Here is a 20131-nt window from a genome sequence, read left to right on the forward strand (position 1 = left end):
CTGCCGAGTGTGAGCATGTCTTCACCCAGTCACTCCACGTCTCGCTCGGCATAGTTTTGCACCCCGAGCTGTGAAAAGGCTCTTTATTTAGTTGTGTTTATGAAATTTCATTCCCACCTGCTTAATTTCTGCCACCACAAAGTGGGAAATAATTAAAGAGGCATTGAAATGCTAAAAGCCAGTACAGACGTGTTTTTGAGGAGAAACCCCTACTGGAATATGTTCAGTTAATGACTATGACTGGAAAAAAAGAGTGTCAGATTTACATTATTTAATATATTAAAGGTGATTTAAATGTTAAAATACTTCAGTAATCCAAAAATATTAGTCATCCATTGGTAGTTTGGAACCCAAAACTTATTGCGAAGGAACGCAAAACTTATCACGAGGGAACGCAAACCTTATCGCGAAGGAACGCAAACTATTGTGAGGGAACCCAAAATGTATTGGGACAGAACCCAAAATTCATTGCGAGGGAACGCAAAACTTATTGTGAAGGAACGCAAAACTTATTGTAAGGGAACCCAAAACTTATTGTGAGGGAACCCAAAACTTATTGTGAAGGAACGCAAAACTTATTGTAAGGGAACCCAAAACTTATTGTAAGGGAACCCAAAACTTATTGTAAGGGAACCCAAAACTTATTGTGAAGGAACGCAAAACTTATTGTAAGGGAACCCAAAACTTATTGTAAGGGAACCCAAAACTTATTGTAAGGGAACCCAAAACTTATTAGCAGGAGCATAAACCTTATCATGAGGAGCATAAAACTATTAGTGAAGCGAACATAAACCTTATTGCGAAGGAACCCAAAACTTATTGTAAGGGAACCCAAAACTTATTGCGAAGGAACGCAAACTATTGTGAGGGAACCCAAAACTATTGCTAGGGAACGCAAACCTTATCGCGAAGCATGAAACCTTATCGCTGAAGAGCATAAACCTTATCATGAAGGAACATAAACTATTGTGAGGGAACCCAAAACTATTGCGAGGAACGTAAATCTTATCATGGCGAAGCATAAAGCTATGCGAGGAACGCAAACCTTATTGCGAAGGAACACAAAACTATGGCGAGGGAACGCAAACCTTATCGCGAAAGAACGCAAAACTATTGTGAGGGAATGCAAACCTTATTGCGAGGAAACGCAAAACTATTGTGAGGGAACGCAAACCTTATTGCGAGGGAACGCAAAACTATTGTGAGGGAACGCAAAACTATTGTGAGGGAACGCAAACCTTATTGCAATGGAACGCAAAACTTATTGCGAAGGAACCCAAAACTTATTGGAAGGGAACCCAAAACTTATTGCAAAGGAACGCAAAACTTATTACGAAGGAACCCAAAACTTATTGTAAGGGAACCCAAAACTTATTGCGAAGGAACCCAAAACTTATTGCGAAGGAACGCAAAACTATTGCGAAGGAACACAAACCTTATCGCGAGGGAACGCAAACCTTATCGCGAGGGAACGCAAACCTTATCGCGAGGGAACGCAAACCATATCGCGAGGGAACGCAAACCATATCGCGAGGGAACGCAAACCATATCGCGAGGGAACGCAAACCATATCGCGAGGGAACGCAAACCATATTGCGAGGGAACGCAAACCATATCGCGAAGGAACGCAAAACTATTGCAAGGAACGCAAACCTTATCGCGAAGGAACGCAAAACTATTGCAAGGGAACGCAAACCTTATCGCGAAGGAACGCAAAACTATTGCGAGGGAACGCAAACCTTATTGCGAGGGAACGCAAAACTATGGCGAGGGAACGCAAACCTTATCGCGAAGGAACGCAAACCTTATCGCGAAGGAACGCAAAACTATTGTGAGGGAATGCAAAACTATTATATTCCCACCTTGTCCTCTCAGGGGCTCCGTAAGTTAAAACTTACCCTAACCCTAACCCTAACCCACAGTAAAACTGTGACACTTTTTCAAATTGATCTGTTTGTTTGTTTGGTTATTTGAGAGTTTTGATTATTTTTGACATTCCGTTTGCTTGAACCGTCCATCTGACCAATCAGAAACAGCAGTTGAAAATGATAAACTGATTTATATTTATTTTTGTCCTATAGATACATGGAGTCTGCAATGGACTGGCGACCTGTCCAGGGTGTCCCCCGCCTTTCGCCCAATGTTAGCTGGGATAGGCTCCAGCCCCCCGCGACCCTGTACACAGGATAAGCGGTTGACGATGGATGGATGGATGGATGGATACATGGAGTAAAACGTGAATACATCTGACTTAGGACAAACTGGGATTTCTTTTTTAAAACAACAAAACAAAACAATTAAGAACGTTGGCTCTTTCTCCGTTGGTGAAAGCTGGATTTAATTAGTTTCCCTCTGTTCCACAAACGATGACATTTTATCCTAAATAAAACCAAATCCCAAGAGCTGAATGAAAACCAGACGTTATTATTTATTGCTCTAATTCAGAAATGGCAAAACCATGAAAAATACCCACTGCTACTTTTATAATTTGAGAAGATGAAGTGCCTTTAAATCTGAAGGTTGAAATCAAAACGATTTTCCCATCATTAGCGTAACCGTAGTAACCGTCTCCGGAGCTGGCCACGGCGAGAGTTCTGCAGTGTGTCAGCGCATGCCTGCGGTCCGTTCCATGCAGTCAACGCTTCAGGTATGTGCGCATAATCAGCGACTCAATGATGTTATGAACAATCTGCCAAACACTGAATGTGAGCCAACAGGAGGAAAATAAATCTGTCAAATATTCATGGACCGCAAACGCACTCGCTGATGGAGTCACGCTCACTGCATGCTGCTCAACGCAGATTATTGATGACCTGCTATTTGTATCTTTAAAGGAACTCTGTGCGCTGGGTTGATGTTCGAGCGGGTGGATCTAGATTGTGGTTTTTGGTTTCGGTTTTAGTGTCCTCTGTGTGATGAAGTGTGTGTAGCCTCTCTGCAGAGAGGAATGGAAGCGTTTAATAGAATTTTGTATTTATGCACCGCTGAACAGAAATAAGAGGAGACGAGACAGGTGGAGCAGAGATGAGACGCAAATGAGATGAAGGGCCTTTCAAAGCAAATGACGGGCCTAGAGGCCAAACTAAAGATCTTACACTCTTTGATGTTTCGTGGAGCGTTCTGACATGAATGACACACCATCCCATAGATGTTCCTCGGTCTGTTCTCCAGGATGTAGTACCTGAAAGACCAAACAGTAGAACATGAGTTGAAAGTCAAAGTACCGCTGTTTAATGAACGAAGAATCTTCAAGGAAAACAAGTTTATTTATATACAAAATTTCATACATAATGATCATTTAGTAAATGACCTTTAAATAATGAAAACTAATTATTACATGTTTTTCCTCTGTTAATGACTTCAATAGATTTTATACAGTAGTTTAACCATTTTATTATGTATTTAGTTATATATTTCAATATTTATTTAGTGATTTAATGATTAATTTAATAGTTTAATGGTTTTTATTATATATTGAATGATTTATTTAAATATTTATTTAGTGATTTATTGATTAATTTAATGATTTCTTAGTTTAAATGTTTTTATTATATATTTAGTGATTTATTTATTTAGTGATTTAATGATTAATTTAATTATTTAATAGTTTAATGCTTTTTATTATAAATTTAGTGATTTATTTAAATATTTATTTAGTGATTTATTGATTAATTTAATGATTTCTTAATTTAAATGTTTTTATTATATATTTAATGATTTATTTATTTAGTGATTTAATGATTAATTTAATTATTTAATAGTTTAGTGCTTTTTATTATATATTTAGTGATTTATTTCAATATTTATTTAGTGATTTATTGATTAATGATTTAATAGTTTAATGCTTTTTATTATATAGTGATTTATTTCAATATTTATTTAGTGATTTAATTATTAATTGAATAATTTTTTGTTTAATGTTTTTTATTATATATTTAGTGATTTATTAAAATATTTAGTTATTTAATTATTAATTTAATAGTTTTATAATTTAACAATTACATTATGTATTTAATTATTTATTTTAATATTTAAATAGTGATTTAATAATAATTAATTTAAAGTTATAGTGTCACAATGTTATTATTTATTTAATACATTTTGATCAATTTAATTTTGAGTAATTTTGTTGTCTATGGAAAAGGACTGAGACAGAAGTAAATCACATCCCTACAGATGAATCAAGACTAACTGATAACATAAATATGATGTATGAGTTTATAATGATGTCAGTGGAAAGTTAAATGATCTTTAAATACTGAAAAGAAATGATTAAATGTTTTTCCTCTGTTAAGGACTTCAATAGTGAGAGCAAATAATGAACCACATCACATCCGTTAGACCTCGCACGAGTCAAATCGACAGTAATGAATCAAATGTTTGTGTCTATTAAAGTATGTGATTTCCTGAGTTAGCAGAAAGTGCCGGAAGATCACCATCATCACAGCACAACAAAACTGATGATGAAGAGGTGACAGACAATTAAGAACTAAAACAAAATAGAACAATAAGAAAGCATGTCAAAAGAAAAGAGAACATAATTGAGTTGAAAAGATGGATATATAAGGGGTAATGTACAGTAAATCAGTCATTATAAACCCTGACAGGATGTGAAACAGAGACTGACTGCACATAATCCTGACAATTACACGACAGATGAATGAATAAATATAGACAGAACATGAAAGATAGATTTGAGTGTGTGTGGAGTCAGTGATACAATGTGACAACAAACTAACAGTTTAGTGTCATTGTAGCAAGTTTATTTGCTTTATTAGAAAGATAATTTATTTGTATATATGTGGTCAGGATTCAGAGCCGGGTCCCCTCATACTCTGTACAGAAACCATCCCACCAGATTCCCATTTGATCCCTCTGTATGTTCAGATTTCATTTAGCCTGGACCGCCACTGATGCCCCTCAGAAAACCACTGATGCCCCTCAGAAACCCCTGATGCCCCTCAGAAAACCACTGATGCCCCTCAGAAACCCCTGATGCCCCTCAGAAAACCACTGATGCCCCTCAGAAAACCCTGATGCCCCTCAGAAAACCCTGATGCCCCTCAGAAAACCACTGATGCCCCTCAGAACCCACTGATGTCCCTCAGAAACCACTGATGCCCCTCAGAAACCCCTGATGCCCCTCAGAAACCCCTGATGCCCCTCAGAAACCCCTGATGCCCATCAGAAACCCCTGATGCCCCTCAGAAAACCACTGATGCCCCTCAGAAACCACTGATGCCCCTCAGAAACCACTGATGCCCCTCAGAAAACCACTGATGCCCCTCAGAAACCCCTGATGCCCCTCAGAAAACCACTGATGCCCCTCAGAAAACCCCTGATGCCCCTCAGAAACCCCTGATGCCCCTCAGAAAACCACTGATGCCCCTCAGAAAACCACTGATGCCCCTCAGAAACCCCTGATGCCCATCAGAAACCCCTGATGCCCCTCAGAAACCCCTGATGCCCCTCAGAAACCCCTGATGCCCATCAGAAACCCCTGATGCCCCTCAGAAAACCACTGATGTCCCTCAGAAACCACTGATGCCCCTCAGAAAACCACTGGTGTCCCTGGATTAATAAATCAATCTTTTGATCAAAGACATTATGTAGCATAATCTAAAAGAAAATATCAGACTTTCCCTCCAACCAAAAGTTGATTAAGAGTTTATTAAACGCACTCAATAATGTTCTTTTGAAAATCTGCACGCTGTAAATTTCCATTGAAGGAAGTGAAACCAGACGTCCCCTTGAAGTGCCTACAGCAGCGTGTGTGAACTCACGATCATTGAAAGAAGATGGTCGTGTTAAACAGATATTGTGATCGGTTTTAGGTTGTGTTTGGCTGCTGCAGATGGTTAGTGCAGGTTAGACTAGAAAGGAGACTCGGCGTTTGTTCAGTGATGTCATCGTGATCTCTTACCCTGGTAAACATGCGCCGCACTCGGCGTCACTCTCGGTAGTTCCGGGCGTTAACACGGTGGCGCGGTACAGCGAATCACAGTCTTTGTGTCGACGGCAGATCTCATACTTGCCTTTAGAGAACTTCCCCGCTGGACATGCAATGCAGTTATAGTCCTCATCTTTAGTGCCGTAGCCACAGTTCTGCCAAAACACAAACAAACATTCAGCTGTACATCAAACCACAACCGTAAGTCAACTATAAGTAAACCATTCCATACTGAATCCACATGGGAAGCAGTTTGTGCTGTATTTCAACGTCTCAAACACAAACAGCTAAGAACATTCCAGCATTTGTTTACATCTGAATCATCTCCACATTTGATTTGCCAATGTTAAAAATGACACATTTGAATGGAGAGAAATGGCCCTTAAACAGAAGCACTTGGTAACTCATTTACGCCACAATAAAACATTTCATTGCACATGTTAGAGATTGTTCCGGAGACTTGTGACAGTAACGATGTTTACATACAAAAGTTTTAGCGCATCAAAATAAATCTGATGGAAACGCAAATTATCGCTGAAATTTCACAAGTGTCGACATCATATTTTTGCGTTTAACTCTAGCGCACAACCTCTGTGTCGATACATCAAATGTTGCGAAAAACTGGTTTGGAAAAAAAAATGTGTAGAAAATTGCCATTAATGCAAAAATGTAGTGTCACATGACAGTTTGTCCCAATCATTAGTCTGTGTTAATTATAATGACATTATACATCCTTGAAAGTTAATTTATTGTATGTGATTATGGATTGATCTTAATGCTCTTAATGATCCGATACTGCAAACACATCTGCGTCGTGACACTTCCAGGAGTGCAACACAAATATCTCGTATCATGCACCGGTCATCAACAAGTACAAGGAGAACAAATCAATGGCCACTCTTTGTGATTAATTTAATCGCTGTATCCATCCGTTTATTTACTGAAGTTTCTTTTCCACACCGTTTAAAATAATAGACAGGCATTTTGTTTTTTAATTAAAAATAATTACACAACACTAGGAGGAAAACATCAGTGTTCTTGTTTGGAACACTAACAGCCCAATTCTATTAAATTATTGCTTTGTTTACTTTTGGAAAAATGCCGTCAAAAATCCCTTTATGATATTAAATAAATTACCAAAAGAAAAAAGCATAAAATTAAGAAAATTCATTACCAAATGAAAGAAAATTATATTTTTAGACCTATATAATATTATATATATATTTCTTTACACAAACTGAAATTATCCGTACTCTGTTCTGTGATTAATAAAGTCGTCAGAAAGACGTTCTCAGAATGTTCTAGACTTTTCTCAAGACAATAAACTATCAGAACTATTTGTCCGATGAATCACTTTCAGAAAAACAGCTTTTGAACATTTTAAAACTTTTAAATAATTTAAACCTGACCATCTTTACCTCAGATCACATTTACTGCTTCTTCAGAAAATATAAATGACATTATGAAGCTAAAATACATTTTAGATGATGATCAAGTTCAGTTGAATTCGGGACATCTGAGAGGTGAATTAGTGATAAACACATTTCTGAATGGAAACGGCTTCAGGGCAGATTTCTGTTGTGATGAAGTGTTTTTTAGGCATGACGTCATCACGCACACCATTAATATCCATAAAAGGCCGTTTGAATGGAAACAGGCAGAAGATGGCAAATTTCAAAAAAAATTTTAATGCATTTTCACTTTGTCGATAAAAAAATAGCGTGAAAAGTGGATGGACTTAACCTCCAGTGTGCTGTCTGTCTGCACTGGTCTCAGAACAGTTATAGAGAGATATAGGATGCTTCCTTGCTCCCTATTTAGTGCATGACTTAACCTCCAGTGTGCTGTCTGTCTGCACTGGTCTCAGAACAGTTATAGGAGAGCTATAGGATGCTCCCTTGCTCCCTATTTAGTGCATAACTTAACCTCCAGTGTGCCATCTGTCTGCACTGGTCTCAGAACAGTTATAGGAGAGCTATAGGATGCTCCCTTGCTCCCTATTTAGTGCATGACTTAACCTCCAGTGTGCTGTCTGTCTGCACTGGTCTCAGAACAGTTATAGAGAGATATAGGATGCTCCCTTGCTCCCTATTTAGTGCATGACTTAACCTCCAGTGTGCTGTCTGTCTGCACTGGTCTCAGAACAGTTTGAAATGCAGCTTATTTTCATCATAACTCCATTTAAAGCCTCTGAAAGACACATTTATTCTCAATATGATAATGTACAGTAATATATGCATTTATTATGTTAATGAATAGAACTGTATTGTACAGTGATAATAAAATATAACAGAATGTTTATAGAAATGAAGTTAAATGACCCACAGATGTGTTAGAGTTGAAAGTTATTCAAACTAACATGTTTTCATCTTTTGAGGAAATGCAGTTCCAGTGTACACGTATGTGGTCATCATGTTTATCAGCGCTGACACGTGAAACATGAACAGATGTTTTAAAGCAGCATATCAAACGAAACTAGAGACTCTCCTCTTTACAAACAAACAGGTTTCAATGAACAAACTTAAAGAGATTTCTTACTAGAGACGCTTTTGTTGAGTGTTTCACGGAAATCATCATCATGTTGTTATGTCACGTGACTCAGTATGGCAGAAGTTTAACCCTTAAATGACAGTCTAGAGTCTTGTGAACAGTATTCAGTCTGTTTTATTCATTTATATTACGTGTTGCATAAAGCAAAGCCAAAATACAACGTCCACACATGAGTCCGCGGGGTTGCACAAGGATATATAAGAGTTCTTTCTCTCATATAAAGCTATTATAAAGCATGTTTACAATGTACTAAGATGGACGACCAAATCACTTTAAGCATTTAAGAATGTCTCGTTAATCAAGTCAAAATAACTTGTCTCGTATTTAGCTGGTAGAAAGTGGCGACCCGACGCACAAAGTGTCTTTAACCCGGAGTATTTAACATCCTTCCACTGTGTACGTTTTCAAAACATTCCTCTGTTTGTATGAACATCCCGACTAGCCCAAAACATCAGCGCTGAGTGATTTACACACTCATCTTTAAGCAAAATGGTTCAAAACTCTATTGTTTATGCCCTGGGGCATTAAGAGCTCCGGATCTATTCCAAGATTTCCATGTCATCTATGATGGTTTAACTTGATCTAAAATGCAGTCGTTTATAATCACTAAATATTAACTTGTGCTTGTTTAAAGAGGACACAGCAGATTGATTGCATGAGTTCACCACTAAAGACAAATGCGCAGCTCTGACACGACCTGCCAAAACGACCTCACTTAAACACAAGTGTCTGCTGCACCGAGTGCTGTTTAATGAAAAACATCACACTGAACCATGCCATACATGAACACATACTCTATGTGTAGTCTTGCATGACCATGCCTATAACTCAGATGATCTGGTTTCTATTGACCATTCATATTACATTTCAGAAACCAGATTGAATCCAGATTCATGTAACACCTCAAATCTGTGGCACAGTAAAACTATTTAGAAGCGACAGAACCAACTTTCCAAATTGATTATAGTGCGGTCCAAAAGTCTGAAACTAGTCGTGAAAATGCTTCCATCTTGCTTTCTTTTTAATACAACATTTATCATTGAAAATAATATTTGCATAACCATTTTATTGAAAAATGTCAATTAATAACAATAATATTTGAGAATGTCTTAGTATTTGCTTTGTCTCTCTTTTGCTTTAACCACGTGTGACCCCCGTGTCCACATGCGAGGACGTAGTATTTTGGCTTCGCTTTATGCAACGCATCATTTAAATGAATAAAAACTGACTGAATAATGTTCACAAGACTCCATACTGTCATTTAAGGGTTAAACTTCTGCCGCACTGAGTCACGTGACATAACAACATGTCGTTGATTTCCGTGAAGCGCTCCTAAGGGTGCAGCGCCAACAAAAGTGTCTCTGGTAAGAAATCTCTTTAAGTTTGTTCACTGAAACCTGTTTGTTTGTAAAGAGGAGAGTCTCTAGTTTCGTTTGATATGCTGCTTTAAAATATCTGTTCATTTTTCGTGTGTCAGCGCTGATAAACATGATGTCCACATACGTGTACACTGGAACTGCATTTCCTCAAAAGATTAAAAACATGTTAGTTTGAATAACTTTCAACTCTAACACATCTGTGGGTCATTTAACTTCATTTCTATAAACATTCTGTTATATTTTATTTAGTTATTACTGTACAATACAGTTCTATTCATTTACATAATAAATGCATTCCTATATAGGGAGCAAGGGAGCATCCTATAGCTCTCCTATAACTGTTCTGAGACCAGTGCAGACAGACAGCACACTGGAGGTTAAGTCATGCACTAAATAGGGAGCAAGGGAGCATCCTATATCTCTCTATGCAGTTAAGTGCGTTCACTCCTAAAATCGTATCAAAAGTTCAGTTTCAGGCTGCAGATGATGTTTGGACACTCAATGATGATCAGTTCATAGATTCAGAGTTTATAATGGATCATTTTATCTGAACATGGTTGACTGTGATTGGATGATGCTGGACGTTACTTTGAATCTGAATTAATTATGATCATTTATGATGTAACGTCTGTAACGTCTCAAAAACATGTGTTATTTATTTAGCTTTATAAAAACGAGTAGTACTTATAATTACTATAAAACTAAATGTGTCTCTTTTGATGAAAGACTTGATCAGAATCACTCCTGGAATGTTGCGGTAAAACAATAATTTTCTTGTCATTTTTAAATATTCCCATTCACTCATCTGAACACAGAGCAGTTAATTAACATAATGAGTGTTGAGGTGAATATCTGTTGTTTTGCCCTCCAGTAACATTCAGATTCACTTTAACTCGCCGTCAGTATTGAAGAGAAAAATAAAGATAAAAGCGACCGGATTTCTGCTGCACCTCATCTGGTCTCATTTAAAACTCATTTAAAAGTCCTTCTCAATTTTGACACAAAGATGTCTGATGTTTACCCCCAACATTCATCCGTCCTCTAACACTCACACACACACACACACACACACACACACACACACACACACACACACACACACACACACACACACACACACACACACACACACACACAGGGGGTAAAACATGGTTTCAAGCTCTCAAGCCTTTTATCCCCTTTTATTAAAACAAGACCATCTTTGGCCCAGAGAGAACACAGTGTTATTGAATTGTGCAGGAATGCAATATTTAGAGGAATTTTGTGCTTTTTTTCTTGTAACTGTTTTTAAATAATTTATTATAATGCAGAAAACTTGTGTTTACATGTGCAGTTCTGTCAAAGATTAATTTTTGATGTTGTATTTATTCAATTGAAATACATTCAAACCTTTATTTATGTTGTTTTGTAACATATAAGAGCAAATGCACTTCCTCTTGCAACATCTGAGGCAATGACAGTGTGTTGCATGAGAGTGATGGATCAATTTACTCACTTTATTTCATGTCATGCTTGTTTAAACACTCAGTTTGAATGTAAAGATTATGTGATTAATAATAGTGTTTCATCCGAAACACTTTAATACAGTTAAAACCTAGTGAGCGCACTATATAGGCAGCGTTTTAAGACATCACCAATACAAAAGTAGAATGATTATGCTACCAAAGATATTTAGTTTTGGCTATATTCTAAAGCAGCAACACATCTCAGCTGACAAAACGGCTGAAACTAGTCTAAGGTGGTTTGCTGGCTTAAACTGGTCTCCAAGCTTGGCCAGCTTAAAGTGCCCAAAACCCCTCTAAACCATCAAACTAGACCAGCCGGACCAGCTTGGCCAAAAGGGCCATTCACACATACTGTGATATGCAGCGCTGATTTAACCCCTTAAACTCTGGTGCATTTTTGGGCTGCCACCCACAACTTTTCATAATCAAATTTAAAAGCTCACCATTCACACATACTGTGAACTAATTGCAAATTTTTCAAAAACATTTTCAGAGAACCGCCCAAATTAAAAAACAGACTCCAATTATTCATAAATAATATTGTTTGTTTATAATGTTATGATAAACAGAATGAAAAGAATATCTTGTTGTCCTAACTTTATAAACATGTAATTCTGGTTCTGTTCACAGGGCCGACTCGTCACAGACACAACATCACTGATGGGAAAAGATATCTCTTGACTTAGCTCCGCCCACTGTAATGACTCACTGTGAATGATGCAATCGATTCGCAATCTCTACACTCTCAAACTACTTTTATATGTGTTTATATCTGACAATTCTGATGTTTGATTTTTGGGTGAACTGTCCCTTTAAGGCTGAAATCACAGGAAGTGACCGCGACACCAGGACTCATTAAACCTCTGAACCGTCACCTTTATTACCTGCTGAAAAAATATTCCCCTGTAAAGCCGTCTGACTCCAAACCCGACTAGATCATTAATCATTTCATCTCTTATTTCCAGAGGAAGACCGACCCTCACTGTCTTTCATTTCAGAGCGAGATCTTTGAAGTTTCTCTGTTTGATTTAAAGCGCCGTTAGAAGGCAGACATTTATGAGAGCAGCTACGGTCAACAGAGCCGTTCATGTGTTTTAAATGCCCTGTGTGGCATCACCTGTGCAGGTTAGAGAACTGTGAAATGAAAGAGAGTTTGATTTAGATCACAGGTTCATGCTGCCGTTAACTGAAGAAAAAAAGAGCAAAATATATAAGATTAGGCAGGAATAATGTTCAGTGCCAGCCCCAACAATCAGTGAGGCAGTGTCTAATTATGCAACACTGTACTTTACTAGTATGTACATATACCTGCAAAAGCTGTTTACTTCAGGAATGATGCATATTTACGCTGGAGTTCATCTCACATATTCAGCACACTATTAATGCAATTTCAGAGCATAGAAACTAGAATGATCGAGGGTAAGGGCGGGCGATCTATGTAAAAAAATACATTGCGCCATATACATTTTGGGGCAAAAAATATATATATAATTCACAATATACACATTTTTATGAAGATTAAAAAACTTTTGTATTTTTTATTTAAAACAATGTTTAACGTGATGGTAGACCTGTCATGTCAAATGCAATGAAACAATATATATCATGTATAAATACTGTAAATAATTTAAGCAGAAAATGAGTCTTCCCTCTTTTAATTGAACATGTAAGCGTTTGCTTTGATTCTTAAAAACTAAATATATATTTATAAATATATATATATATATACATGCATATATATATTTGGATTTCGCCTTTGATTCATTACTATAAACCTTTTAACTATAAGTATATTTTCATGGTTTCCAAAAGTGCAGTTTAATCATTCCTAAGGTAATTATTAAGAGATTGCTGTTCTCCCCATGTTTTCAGCCGAACGGATGCCGTTTGGAAAGCTTGACGGCGTCAGCAACAGTGAGAACAATTTTCCTTTCAATACAAAAATAATGTAAAAGTAACAAATGACGGATAAAAATTATATTATTATAACTATGTTGATTTAATGTATTAATTCAGTGTGACTAATTATATAAAATATAACACATAAAAAACACAATTAATCATGTCCTTCGACAGTAATACATGCTTGAAGTAGCACCTGTGTCCTCCAGGGGGCAGTAAGTGACACTCCTGTAGAGGCAACGAGCAGCTCATACAGAGAACAAACCGACTCTTTGGACAGCACAACATAAGGACGGACGCATTCATGGCATTTAAATAGCTTGATGGAGGGCAATTCTGAACGCAGGGATCTCAAGACGTGTTTTTCGACTGTAAACTTGACACAGCAACCTAAAAACGATCCGAAAGTGTCCGTCTGACACAGGTGTACATTGACGTGTCCGTCTGACACAGGTGTACATTGACGTGTCCGTCTGATGCAGGTGTACATTGACGTGTCCGTCTGATGCAGGTGTACATTGACGTGTCCTTAAACAAGTCCATATAATAAATCTCAGACTGATTGATGAATTCAGCTGTAAAACAGATTTCTGTGAACGGTCAATGATAAACTTATGTTCAATAAAATGCAAATAAACAATATATTAAATCCTAAAGACACTATTTATTTTGTCTTTCCATTCGTTAACGTTAGTTAATGGATCAGGTGTGTCACGTGTTAAAAGTTAATGCCAACTGAGGAACATCTGCAATAAAAACAAATCAACTACATTTTCACCATCTTTTGAAAGCGTTCAGCTAACAGAAGCCTGTCTCTTTAAGCAGTCGAGCTCTTTTGAAGTATCATTTGATGCCAGCGCAGCGAGTGAGTGTTTCTGTCTGGGTGGTCCACATCAACTTCAACAACATGTTTAGTTCTCTCACAAATCTTTCCTGAAGGAACAGATCACTTAAACATAATCATAATCCTTATTTACTCACCCTTATTATCTCCTTAAATATTACATTTTCATTTCTTGCAGCTCTATTCCATACAATGACCGTTCATATTGACCATGTTGTTGCTCCTGAAGTCATACATATCTTCTAGAGTACATATAATATTTATTTGTTCAGCATGAGTGTGTGTGTGTTTCTCACCATATAAGGCTCCTGTCCTGGTTGGCACTGTGGGCACGGTTGACAACTGTTGCTTGTGTGATTGGAAAATTCATTCTCACCACAGCTGAAGTATTCTGCACTTACAAAACACATGCTGGACACCTGCAAACAAACAAACACACATGTTGGTGCAGCTATCATTATGAGGACTCTCCATAGACGTAATGATTTTTATACTGTACAAACTATACATTCTATCCCCCTAAACCTAACCCTACCCCTAAACCCAACACAACCTCTAAACCCAACACATCCCCTGAACCCAACACATCCCCTAAACCCAACACAACCCCTAAACCCAACACAACCCCTAAACCTAACACTACCCCTAAACCCAACACAACCCCTGAACCCATCCTAACACATCCCCTAAACCCAACACATCCCCTAAACCCAACACATCCCCTAAACCCAACACAACCCCTAAACCCATCCTAACACATCCCCTAAACCCAACACAACCCTAAACCTAACACATCCCTGGACAACACAACCCCTAAACCCAACACATCCCCTGAACCCAACACAACCCCTAAACCCAACACATCCCCTAAACCCAACACAACCCCTAAACCCATCCTAACACAACCCCTAAACCCAACACAACCCCTAAACCCATCCTAACACATCCCCTAAACCCAACACAACCCTAAACCCAACACTAAACCTAAACCCAACACATCACCTAAAACCATCCTAACACATCCCCTAAACCCAACACATCCCCTAAACCCAACACAACCCCTAAACCCAACACATCCTCTAAACCCAACACACCCCCTAAACCCAACACAACCCCTAAACCCAACACATCCCCTAAACCCAACACTACCCCTAAACCCAACACATCACCTAAACCCATCCTAACACATCCCCTAAACCCAACACTACCCCTAAACCCAACACATCACCTAAACCCATCCTAACACATCCCCTAAACCCAACACAACCCCTAAACCCAACACAACCCCTAAACCCAACACATCCCCTAAACCCAACACACCCCCTAAACCCAACACAACCCCTGAACCCAACACAACCCCTAAACCCAACACATCCCCTAAACCCAACACAACCCCTAAACCCAACACAACCCATAAACCCAACACATCCCCTAAACCCAACACAACCCCTAAACCCAACACATCCCCTAAACCCAACACACCCCCTAAACCCAACACATCCCTAAACCCAACACACCCCCTAAACCCAACACATCCCCTAAACCCAACACACCCCCTAAACCCAACACATCCCCTAAACCAAACACATCCCCTAAACCCAACACACCCCCTAAACCCAACACAACCCCTAAACCCAACACAACCCCTAAACCCAACACAAGCCCTGAACCCAACACAAGCCCTGAACCCAACACAACCCCTAAACCCAACACAACCCCTAAACCCAACACATCCCCTAAACCCAACACATCCCCTAAACCCAACACAACCCCTGAACCCAACACAACCCATAAACCCAACACAATCCATAAACCCAACACACCCCCTAAACCCAACACATCCCCTAAACCCTACACATCCCCTAAACCTAACACAACCTCTAAACCCAACACAACCCCTAAACCCAACACATCCCCTAAACCCAACACAACCCCTAAACCCAACACATCCCCTAAACCCATCCTAACACAACCCCTAAACCCAACACAACCCCTAAACCCATCCTAACACAACCCCTAAACCCAACACAACCCCTAAACCCAACACACCCCTAAACCCAACACAACCCCTAAACCCAACACAACCCCTAAACCCAACACAACCCCTAAACCCAACACATCCCCTGAACCCAACACACCCCCTAAACCCAACACAAAACCTAAACCCAACACAACCCCTAAACCCAACACATCCCCTAAACCCAACACAACCCCTAAACCCAACACATCCCCTAAACCCAACACAACCCCTAAACCCAACACAACCCCTAAACCCAACACATCCCCTAAACTCAACACAACCCCTAAACCCAACACATCCCCTAAACCCAACACATCCCCTAAACCCAACACAAGCCCTGAACCCAACACAAGCCCTGAACCCAACACAACCCCTGAACCCAACACGACCCCTGAACCCAATACGACCCTTAAACCCAACATGACCCCTAAACACAACTCATCCCCTAAACCCAACACACCCCCTAAACCCAACACAACCCCTAAACCCAACACACCCCTAAACCCAACACACCCCCTAAACCCAACACATCTCCTAAACCCTACACATCCCCTAAACCCAACACACCCCCTAAACCCAACACATCCCCTAAACCCAACACAAGCCCTGAACCCAACACAACCCCTAAACCCAACACATCCCCTAAACCCAACACAACCCCTAAACCCAACACACCCCCTAAACCCATCCTAACACATCCCCTAAACCCAACACAACCCCTAAACCCAACACTACCCCTAAACCCAACACATCACCTAAACCCATCCTAACACATCCCCTAAACCCAACACAAGCCCTAAACCCAACACAACCCCTAAACCCAACACAACCCCTAAACCCAACACAACCCCTAAACCCAACACATCACCTAAACCCATCCTAACACATCCCCTAAACCCAACACTACCCCTAAACCCAACACATCACCTAAACCCATCCTAACACATCACCTAAACCCATCCTAACACATCCCCTAAACCCAACACAACCCCTAAACCCAACACAACCCCTAAACCCAACACATCCCCTAAACCCAACACACCCCCTAAACCCAACACAACCCCTAAACCCAACACAACCCCTAAACCCAACACATCCCCTAAACCCAACACATCCCCTAAACCCAACACACCCCCTAAACCCAACACATCCCCTAAACCCAACACACCCCCTAAACCCAACACATCCCCTAAACCCAACACATCCCCTAAACCCAACACAACCCCTAAACCCAACACACCCCCTAAACCCAACACAAGCCCTGAACCCAACACAAGCCCTGAACCCAACACAACCCCTAAACCCAACACAACCCCTAAACCCAACACAAGCCCTGAACCCAACACAACCCATAAACCCAACACAATCCCTAAACCCAACACACCCCCTAAACCCAACACATCCCCTAAACCCAACACATCCCCTAAACCCAACACAACCCCTAAACCCAACACAACCCCTAAACCCAACACATCCCCTAAACCCAACACATCCCCTAAACCCAACACATCCCCTAAACCCAACACAACCCCTAAACCCAACACATCCCCTAAACCCATCCTAACACAACCCCTAAACCCATCCTAACACAACCCCTACACCCAACACAAGCCCTGAACCCAACACAAGCCCTGAACCCAACACGACCCCTGAACCCAACACGACCCCTGAACCCAATACGACCCCTAAACCCAACACGACCCCTAAACACAACTCATCCCCTAAACCCAACACACCCCCTAAACCCAACACACCCCCTAAACCCAACACATCACCTAAACCCAACACATCTCCTAAACCCTACACATCCCCTAAACCCAACACAACCCCTAAACCCAACACACCCCCTAAACCCAACACAACCCCTAAACCCAACACAACCCCTAAACCCAACACACCCCCTAAACCCAACACATCCCCTAAACCCAACACAAGCCCTGAACCCAACACAACCCCTGAACCCAACACATCCCCTAAACCCAACACAACCCCTAAACCCAACACACCCCCTAAACCCAACACATCTCCTAAACCCTACACATCCCCTAAACCCTACACATCCCCTAAACCCAACACAACCCCTAAACCAAACACACCCCCTAAACCCAACACAACCTCTAAACCCAACACAACCCCTAAACCAAACACACCCCCTAAACCAAACACACCCCCTAAACCCTACACAACCCCTAAATCCTACAGATCCCCTAAACCCTACACATCCCCTAAACCCAACACAACCCCTAAACCAAACACACCCCCTAAACCCAACACATCCCCTAAACCCAACACAACCCCTAAACCCAACACAAGCCCTGAACCCAACACAAGCCCTGAACCCAACACATCCCCTGAACCCAACACAACCCCTAAACCCAACACAAGCCCTAAACCCAACACAACCCCTAAACCAAACACACCCCCTGAACCCAACACAAGCCCTGAACCCAACACAAGCCCTGAACCCAACACAAGCCCTGAACCCAACACATCCCCTAAACCCAACACAACCCCTAAACCCAACACATCCCCTAAACCCAACACAACCCCTAAACCTCACACAACCCCTAAACCCAACACATCCCCTAAACCCAACACAACCCATAAACCCAACACAATCCCTAAACCCAACACACCCCCTAAACCCAACACATCCCCTAAACCCAACACAACCCCTAAACCCAACACAACCCCTAAACCCAACACAACCCCATTTTTTGGATGATATGATACCGATTTTAACAAAAAACTATTCGCCGATGCCGATACCAGTATTTTATTATCAGATCACTGTTTTGCTCATAAATTCTGTTTAAAAAGTATAAAAAGTGGCACAAAAGCTTTTTTCTAACAATAAATAATTTCTATTGAACATGGATTGGATCTGTTGAACACATGACAAGCCAACGTTTTAAAGAGAGCCACAATGAAAGATAAATAGAAGATAAATATAATACAAAATAACTAAATAGCCTAGCATGATGATTGAGGTGATTAAAGGTTATTATGTACATCTAAAACATATTAGATGTTTGTGTTGTATATAGTGTATACAGTACAGTATTGTCCATTACATATTCATATTTTGCATACATTTTGCAAAATTAACAGTTAACAACAGTTTGATGGATAATGGAAAATGCTGTTCAGACCGCTAGAGGGCGCCGCTTGCTTACACAATGCTGACTGAAGTGCTGATTGCGGTCTATTTTTAAACGCAACCTTTCAAGCTTTTGTAATCGTGCAAGACCATATTGTGATTTCAATCTTAACTCAATTAATCATGCAGCCGGAATGGATACATACCGATGTCTCAGAAGTCAATGATTATATAAAATATGAATGGGATTTTTACTTCCAGAACAGGACTGCTGCACTCTATAAGCCTTTCGTTTACGTCAAAGCCATCAACCCTGATTTGTTACTTGCTATTGATTATCAGAAGTGGTATTTGTAATATGGGGAGAGGACATAAATATCTGTAAATATAAAATGTATATATCTGCTAAAGTTAAACTATCTATGACCTCAAAGTTAACAGATATGAACTAGAAGACACATTTCATAGAGTCTGTAAGGTCATAGTATTTACATTGAAAGATCTTACTGTTGGGTGAGTAGAGCTGACCAGTATATTGTGCTCATAGAAATCTGCATACCCACATTAAATGCAGCTCAGCACCCTGATACCGCAGTCAGACCCTCAGAACGAACCATAAACCATATCATTCAGCAAGACCCAATCAACATCCGGCTCCGCCCACACATCTAATTACATTCCTGTTTCACTCGCAGTGTTTGGCAACATAATGAATGTCGCATGACTTCATCCGTTCGTCTGTCTGTGTTGAGTTACGCTGGTCAAACATTTCCAGTGTGTTTATTTGTGGCATGTAAGCAAATGAACGAGTGAGTGTGTTTGAATGTTTGTGTCTGTGAGGAAATGCTGCTGTGGGTGAAAAGCCAAAATCCACAAATAAC

General features: G+C 39.9%; 1 protein-coding gene across 1 annotated transcript in view; it reads right to left on the reverse strand.

Annotated features, from left to right (window-relative positions):
• Nucleotides 1-20131, reverse strand: part of edar (ectodysplasin A receptor) — a 57630-nt gene that overhangs the window by 16580 nt on the left and 20919 nt on the right. The window contains exons 3-5 of the mRNA XM_052143153.1: nt 14427-14549; nt 5924-6105; nt 3096-3181 (exon numbers count right to left, since the gene is read on the reverse strand). Of these exons, the coding sequence (XP_051999113.1) occupies nt 3096-3181; nt 5924-6105; nt 14427-14549 (391 nt within the window). The remainder of the gene's footprint in view (nt 1-3095; nt 3182-5923; nt 6106-14426; nt 14550-20131) is intronic.

This window comes from Xyrauchen texanus, chromosome 14 (assembly GCF_025860055.1).
Source record: "Xyrauchen texanus isolate HMW12.3.18 chromosome 14, RBS_HiC_50CHRs, whole genome shotgun sequence".
Taxonomy (NCBI): domain Eukaryota; kingdom Metazoa; phylum Chordata; class Actinopteri; order Cypriniformes; family Catostomidae; genus Xyrauchen; species Xyrauchen texanus.